Genomic DNA, 8805 nt, shown 5'->3' with positions numbered 1-8805 from the left:
GCAAACAGATAATGCCAGTATGAACCTGTCAAGTTCCCAGTCCCTACCTGTCCTGTAGGGACATGCGTACGGACAACCTGGAAAACTGCAAAGCTCCTACCCTTTCAGAAGGAGGAAAGGAATGGAAATTCTTGCCTGCCTTGCTACCATGCAACGTTATGGCTTGTGCAGAAACTGTTTTCTGTCAGTGATGACTTACATTGACACTGAGAATTGGCTAGGTCACATTTTATTGAGTCTCGAATAAAAATTCTCTTTCTCTGGAGTCTCAAACAATACTAGTTACGTAGCTTTAATAGGACTGCTGGTGATTACCTTCATACAAATTGACACCTATCTTGTAAAAACTGGCACAAAGAGGGCATTATTCAAAATACCTTTATATTCCTATGTGTAAAATACTTCAGGGTAAAATACTTCAATGCATTTGCATTGCAAATGAGTTATTCAAATAGCAACAAACCAAAAGTAAATACTTCAATTTTTAATTTCCTGGAAATGAACTGATATGGGACACACTGGAAGGAATTCTACAAAAAGGAAACCACTTACATAGCGAGAAGCATGTATTTAATTAAATGCTTTGCAAAGATACATGAATAAAGCTATGTGCATGACTTTCTTTAGGGATGGCCCCAGCTGTTTATTTTTTTTTGTTAAAGGAACAAACAAAAAACGTGGAGAGCACAGATGCAATAAAGAAACAAAAAAACTAAGTAATTTTGTACCCACATACTTCACAAAATAAAGCGTTAGTGGTACAAAACATTCTATATACTGTATGACCAACAAATAAATGCACTGTAACATTGTTCTCTCAAACACCATAAGCCTAACAGCTAAGCTCTGAAAATGACAGTAGGTGTCTTTATTTCATCAGCCTTCTACAGAGTCATTTAGCACCATCACTTTTTTGTTGTTTTTGCCCTGCCTATCTCCTTTCTCGAAATAACAACAGAAGCATAGCACCTTTTAATATCTAAAATAAAAATAGGAATATTAAATGCATCCCAACTTCCAGAGATGAGGTAGCTCATGCTAAGAAATGATGGAACTTTCTTGCCTTGACAACTCAAGGCCAATAAGTCAAATTACTGGTGATGCATGTCTGGATGTCAGCTAGAAACAATTAATTTCTAAGCTTTCTTTCTCTTTATTAGCAATTGGTCTGGTATACACATGAATGATTTGCAATGTACATAAATTGGCACCATATATAAGACATCTGTATAATTTGATACGTAATGGCTTCTTAGATGGGCAAGTATTGGAAAATCAACAAGTACTGGGTTTAAGACGTATTTTGAAGATCAAGGATAATTTAATAGAATTACACAGATACATTGCGAGAAGTGAAGTCTGGCCTTAAAATTTAAGATATGGGACACCCCTACTGAAAACTCATATTCACCCCAGTAGTATTTTTACTTCATAAATTAATCGTGGCTATGGAATACTCTTCTGAGCAGACTTTTACATAGGAAAGTGCAGGAAAGACAACGCCAAATTAAGAATATCTTGTCTGAAGAGATTTTCTTCTACAAAAGACATAGATTTCTGTTAATGACTATCATACTGGCAACCACAGGAAGACAAACTGGGGTTGAAGAAGTAGGTATGATTGAAATATAGCCAACGGTTCACAAAAGTGCTCTACTTTTCTGTTATTCAGTAAGCATCCAAGCAAAAGAAATAATCCTTAGAGCTTTACGTAGTCCCACATTAAAACTATCTCTTTTGAACACCTGTAAATTTCAAAATAATTTGAAACAAAAGCGAGGAAAAAGATTCATATTACTTTTCAAAGACGGTCATCAATCCTCTTAAAATTGTACTGTTGGACTAAAAAGTTGGTTTCAATCATTTAAAACGGAAGGTTTGTAAGTAAAATAAATATTCAAAAGGAGGCCGGGCATTTAAAAAGAACCATATATACAATGCTGATCCAATATCAGCCATTACTTCAAGAGTCTCAGGATTAACTTCAATCAGTCTAAGTTCATGTGTTTAATTGCTTCTGTTGCTGGGTAATGTGTTAGTTTCCCCCTTCCTCTTACACAAAGCAAACTGGCCCAATTTCAATTCCAAATTCCTGGTCGGGACTGCCAATGTCCACCGGTGCAATATCTATGATGGGTAAGCGTGCCACATTCTGTGTTCTGTACTCAAAGACAGTCTTGCCCACGTTCCCATTACGTTTCTGGAGGGGAAAAAAAAAAACCACACAACAAAAAACCAAACTTAGGCTAGAGCTCATGTCAGAAACAGCCTGAATTCCAGCTGGTGAGTCAGTTGTCTGATAGTTCAGAAGGATCTCAGTGTATCTTCACTTAGCAACACACCCCCGCCTGTACTGCACCTTGGCTATTTTAAAATGTATATATCTTGCTTTTACACTGATGAACAGACCCATCAGATTGACACAGCAGGATTTCCCCCTTGAGCTGGACTGATTTTTCTTATGTTATGAAATTCTTCTCTATGTGCTAATATGCGCCTGCACACGTATTCTTGGGCTATATTATTTTGAAGCACAGAGAGTACTCTAATTTACTTCAAGTACAAAACTAATTTTAGACATATTTTGCCAGTATCTTGGATGTGGCTGAGAATGCTAATGAACATGAAAAAATGTACTACTTGCTGGTTTTTATGCCCCCTAAGAATTTTAGGGGGGAACATTTTCCTTTCCAACTCAGTCAGTCGTAGTACCAATGAGTTTCCTCCAGTGTATTGCTGCAATAATCTTACCTATCTGGCAGACAAATGCTTGAGGCTATCTGACCTCCTTGCGTGATACAACACAGAGGTACACAAATACTGGAAAATGCAAAAGGGCAAGATACATATCTCAGTATGCTCACTAATAACTAGTAATTTGTAAATATCCTCTAAATAGTGCAGACTTCTATTACGGGAAGCTAGAATTGTAGTAAAATACCTATTTGATCAGTTACGTCTACAATTTATGGTGAAATTCTGCAGCATTTTAATTACCCCATTCTTTGGATTTTTTCCTAAATCAAGGAAGAACTGAAACCATTAGAAGACAAAAGACCTTTTTCTCCATAAGAAATGGCAAAAAATCCAAACTTACAGAACAGCTGTCATGCAGAACAGTGTATCTGAATCGGCTGTTTCCCTCCGCTTTGATCTCCAGGTCATTGGCTCCTTTCAGAATTACAGCTTTTTTCAGGTTCTTAGTCTGGTCATCCATGTACCCAACACTGTTTTTACAAAGGTAAGTGATATTCTGGGACGCCTCCTTTGATAGGAGGCGCAGGAATGTCATCTGAGTGACAGCTGTATCCCCATACACAAACTGCAAAGAGAAAGAAACAGATCAACCTATATTACATGAAAACTCATTAAGAGTTCATGAATTTTAGAAACATCTGTCATTATTGCAAACCTTTCCAGACATGACTAGCAGGATTACATAAAATCTAAGAATGGTTTCTTTTGTAATTTGCTGCCAGTCGAGGATAAAGAAACGTAGACATCCTGTAACAGGGAACATTTTGGAGAATTTTGACCCTAAAGCTCTGCAGCTGAACCACTGAAAGGCAGCTGGGTTCTCCATAGACATGCCAAGTTTTGGAATGAATTCTGCCTTCTTTCAAAAAGGGATTCAGTAGGAGCTAAACCTTATGTATGAAATAGTGCATTAAAGCAGCCTCAAACTAGATAAGAAACGTCAAGCACAGAAAACCCTTTTATAGTGTAGCAGCTATATTGCAACTTTAGCAGCTTGTTTTCTATACGCTTTGGATTGTATTTAGAAGCACCAAAAGCAGTCAGAAAGTTTGACTATACAAAAATAACTATAGATGTGCATATGGACTTTATCAACTAACTTACACAGAAGTTTGAAAAATAGTTTACACTGTGCCACTTTCTATAAAAAACAGAAGCAATTTTTCTACCAATAGCAAAAATTCTAAAATTCCTGAGATTCTCCCTACCTGTGCAGGTTTCATTTTATTCATGCTTTGTGAATCATTGCCAAAAAAAAGGTCACAAATGACTAAAAACTTATACATTTCTCTAAAACCGGCGAAGAAAAAAGAAAATCTTATGCACTGACAGTGTCATTTTTTACAAAATGTGTTATCTCTGTTTAGCAATCTCGGACATGTTTATCATTTCGAATCTGTAAGGAGTGCATAGGACTATTACACAGATCACACTGTTAGTTATAAAATCTGACCGTGTTTTCAAAAATGAAATACTCTTTTATAGTATTCCTGAAGATAATTTCTTCCTCCAAAGATACAAAAACCCTATGCGTAGTTCTGCAGGCAGCTAAGCGTCAACTGTGACATCTTGGGTCAGGGCAAGTTCTCCTGAATTTAATAATAAGTGAAAGCCTCTCAATAAAAGCAATCAATATCACATCTGTTCTCAATCGCTGAAGTTCTGAACTGTCATCAGGAATCCAATTGATAACAGCACTATTATTTTTACACACCAAATACTTATTTTAAAGATATTTAATTACTTCCTATGAAATAACAATTGAAAAGATTTTCTGTGCTTTTGATTTGATGAACTAGGAATAAAAATGGAAAAAGCTTGTTAATTAATTATATACTTTGCATAGCATAAACTTCTGTTATTTGGCAGGATCATTAAGCCTGCTTTTAGAAGTTACAAGAGAGGGAAAACCCGACAGAAAGCTAAGAGTGGAATTTTTATCTGCCTGGAGACTGATGCATTCAGCATGGAGCATTCTGACACATATGATAACAATTATACTTTTTAAAAACAGATTAGCTGAGAGGATTTATAAAGTGAGCTTTGTATTTTTTAGCAGTAAAAGCTTTCTGAAAAAAAGGGTAGAATTCAATTAAAATAGCAGTGACTTAAATCATATATTAGGGTAAAGGTACACTTTTTAAGGACAAGGATAGTGAGTTACTGAAGCAGACTGCTAGAGAAGTTGAAGTTTTTGGGATCAAGGGAAATAAATCTCTTCCAGCAATGGTATACTTATAGCCAATCCTGCCTTAGATGCACTTGCATTGTTTCTCCCAGCTCTTTCCTATAATTACTCTATGATAACAACCAATTGAATATAAGCCAGCCAATCAATAGTTATAGTGTTCTGATTGTAGCAGAATCTGCTCAGAATACCAGATGAAGTTCTAAACCAGAAGGAAACACGTTTCATAGAACTCGATTCTTGACATTGAATATATTTAGTTACCTGTGATCCCCTGTTCATATCAAGGCCATACCAAATGGGCTTTATGTCAGATGACCTGCTGGCCCACCATGTTTTACGTGGTATAGTAGACGGGTTTGCAGAAATACAGGTCTCTCCGGTTTCCATATTGCAATATACTTTTATAGCATCTTCAACACATCCCTGGTTAGGATCAATCCAATATTCACCTACAAAGAACACAAAATGTGATTCCGTTACATTATTAAGATTCTTGAAATAACTGGGGAGATGTAAGCAAAAGTATGCCATGACAGCAGAAAACACAAGGAAAACAGGCATATGTTTCACATAATCTGATCCATGCTTTGATGTGTGTGTCAGGTATACACTATAATGTTACTTCAAGATAAGAGCTGATCACTATTTCAAATATTTCAAAACTGGGGAATGCAGACTTGAAAGTTGTTTAAAGTTAAGGCTGTTTAAATCTATTGCAAAGCCCCTGGACACTCCCAAGTGCATAAAGAACACACAACGGCTAGAAGACAGTTTTCCCTACGTATGAGAAAGCAGCGTCAGCCCCTCCTAATGTTGATGTTGGAGGCAGTTTCAGGAAACAGGGACAAAGCTGGTAAGGCCTGCCGCAAATTCTCTCTAGCTTCCAGTCGGTTCTGATTTATCACTGGTAATCCATATAAATTAGGGAAAGTCCTAAATGGCACATTAGCGCATTACCACCTACGAATTGCCACTGTGGAGCAGCAGCAGAGAATTCTGGATGGAAAGCACTCACAGGTTATCAGCCCACAGGTAATGTTTTGAGCTAATAGCAATTAAGCAAATAGTCACAACTGGTGTACCAACCTAGCTCTGTCACCATAGAAGTGGTACTCCATGGTGAAAACACTTTCAGAAGTAGTGTTCCATGGAAGGATAAAATATTTCAGATTTTAAAATACATCTGAATAAATAAATATGGGATACATTAGAATATATACTTCATTGGCAAGAAGAAGTTTTCAAGTTCCTAGTGTGAATGTCAATTTAGACCATCAAAATCAAAATCTGTGTTACACGTCTTTTCCAGTGACCAAGTATCTACTGGAAATAAGACAGAATCATATGGCACACACAGGAGATGGTGTTTTTATACGCACCGCTCTTCTTGGATGGGTGGCACAGCTTCAGGTCATCACAAGTCCGTGCTGGGTGTTTCTTTGAACCATCGGGGCTGCGCATAGTCTCAATCTGGCTGCTCAGTGACTTCAGTGTGGCATGGACTCCTGGGTCTGTTTTATTATGGTCTTCTGGGGCTGCTTCATCTTCAGTAAATTCTGGTAGTGGATCTGCCATAGCATCATCATAGTGTCCCATAATGTCACCAATGGCAGCAGTGAGATGGCCTGGAGGTCCTGGAGGGCCAGGAGGGCCAGGATCACCTGGTGGACCCTAAGGTTAAAAAAAAAAAAAAAAAAGAAAAAAAAAAAGGCAATAGAGGCACAGCAGAGTAAATACTATGCAAAATGATAGCAAAGCCAGGCGCTAAAAAAGCAAAACTTCACGGCCAGTCACCCTAATGCGCAGGGAAAAGTCAGATATAGATAAACAATTCCCATTTCCAGGAACAGGGGTAAGAGATTAGAACTGCATGGGAGGTATTCTCTCTGCTTCATGCCCTCTCTGCCTGTCTTAATACCTTGCTCAACTTTTTCTTACTCTTGATTTCAGACAACAGCTGGAAAAAGTCATCAAGGAATGGCCTCCTCATTCCATTTTTTAAGCCATCTGTCCCTCCTTGTTCAAATCCCTGCCTAATAACTTTATTTCTTAAAATTCCCAACAGCTGTAAGTGATTTTTAGAGCAATCTAAAATTCCTGCTTCCCCTGAGTCACCTCAGGCACATTTTCAATTAGTAAAGTTCAGCACTAGAAATATCTTTATATTTATCCTGCACAGTGCTGAGCTTTCTGGCCACAGGTATGTGACACAGAATCTATATCATCCTCACTTGGCAGAGCAGGTGTTTTCCTGACTAAGTATGTTTTCCTGAATGATGGGTTGTGAGGTGCTTCTGTCAACCTGAATTGTGACACCTGGGGACGTAACTGAGTCTTGAGATGGACGCTCTGGTGCATCAGATGGTATATCAGAACGTGGCATTTCCTTTGAGAGTAATTACTTCAGAATTCACAACTAGTGCTCCAAATGTTTACTACAGAGCACGCACCCAAACTAATACATGCTGCATCTGACAAATGAAATCTTAACTTTTATTTCTTTCTTTGTGGTTCCAATTACAGTTGCAGCAAGCTACCATGGAAGGCAAAACTAAAGTTACTGGTATGTGATATTTCTTGTACTGTCTCATTACACAGATGAAGGATCTGCATACACATTATGTTCTTACACTCTACCATAGACTATTCATTCAAGTCTTGGTGCCTCGGCAGAAGTGGAGATACTGATAATTAGCAGAAATTCAAATGAAATAGGGTGAATATTAGCACACGATAAAGACATGGAAACTCCATGTCTTAGAGACAGAAAAACAGCAGAAACTGCTTTCTCTGTCGTGCTCATCATTTTATTCCACCTCTTCCACTTCTTCCCCAAAATAAGCAATACCAATCTTTTAATTCTTCACATGATCATCCAAACCACCCTTTTCTCAAATCCCTCTGATTTTCTAACTTATCTTCCTTGGGGTAACATAACTTACTTTTTACGACTTATGGTATTGTGAACTGGTGAACGTGGAATACGTCTGGGGCATTTAGCAAAGGTTTAGGACTTTTTCCGCAATGGTCAAACTATTTCTCATTAGTTGCTAATCAGCTCACGGGTGATGTCTGTAAACCTCACATCAGGCTGAAGGTCAGCTGAGCGTTAGAGTTTGGGCTGTTCGTTTGGACTGAAGGATTTCCTTAACGCAAGGCGTGATGGAGTATGCTGCTGGCAGTCAGTCACACAGCTGTTCTAATTCAGTGCCACCTTTGTGGCACTACTGACTTCGCACTGCTGCTGGTTCCAGATACACCAACTGACCTATGCTTAGGCCTGAGGTTTTAGGAGCCAGCTTGCCAGACAGCCATGTTGAACTGCAGATCCAGCAGGATCCGGTGAGCTAACTGCAGAAGTAGCCCCAGGCTGGCCTAGGGAGAGCATAGGTGGATGAGACTGGGATGGTCACAGGTCCAGAAGACGAAAATGAGCAAGAAATGAGCCCTTTCAATACACAGTTACCCTGGCTATTTGTTGGAGAAACTATATCAAGTCTTACCATTTGTCTTGAGCTCATGGATGTTTGAGAAAGTGATGCAATGGACTGTAAAAAATCTCATTAATTGAAGGTAACCTTTTCCCTCCATATTCCCATCAATTTACCTCAGGGCCAGCTTCTCCTACACTCCCTCTAACACCAGGAGGCCCGATCGGCCCAAGTGGACCGGGACTTCCATCTTTGCCGGAAGGACCAACTGGACCTGGAGGACCCTAGAAAATATAAGACAAAGAAGGAATGTATTTTAGCATTTAATAACAAAGTTACACAAAATAGCCCTTTACAAGCGATCCAATTATTTGTGTCCATTACCAAACTTTTAAAAATCACCCTTCTTCTTCTCTAAAAGTCAGA

At 38.5% G+C, this 8805-nt stretch overlaps 1 protein-coding gene across 1 annotated transcript in view; it reads right to left on the bottom strand.

The window, feature by feature from the left end:
• Positions 1 to 614: 614 nt before the first annotated feature.
• The window catches only part of COL5A2 (collagen type V alpha 2 chain), a 115395-nt gene continuing 107204 nt past the window's right edge, over positions 615 to 8805 (bottom strand). Inside the window, exons 50-54 of the mRNA XM_072874642.1 lie at positions 8556 to 8663; positions 6328 to 6619; positions 5210 to 5397; positions 3098 to 3322; positions 615 to 2200 (exon numbers count right to left, since the gene is read on the bottom strand). Coding sequence (XP_072730743.1) covers positions 2054 to 2200; positions 3098 to 3322; positions 5210 to 5397; positions 6328 to 6619; positions 8556 to 8663 — 960 coding nt within the window. The 3' untranslated portion in view covers positions 615 to 2053. The remainder of the gene's footprint in view (positions 2201 to 3097; positions 3323 to 5209; positions 5398 to 6327; positions 6620 to 8555; positions 8664 to 8805) is intronic.

Source organism: Ciconia boyciana, chromosome 10, assembly GCF_034638445.1.
Source record: "Ciconia boyciana chromosome 10, ASM3463844v1, whole genome shotgun sequence".
NCBI classification, from domain to species: Eukaryota; Metazoa; Chordata; class Aves; order Ciconiiformes; family Ciconiidae; genus Ciconia; species Ciconia boyciana.
The sequence above is the reverse complement of the archived record's forward strand: the minus strand, read 5'-3'. Positions and strand labels throughout refer to the sequence as shown.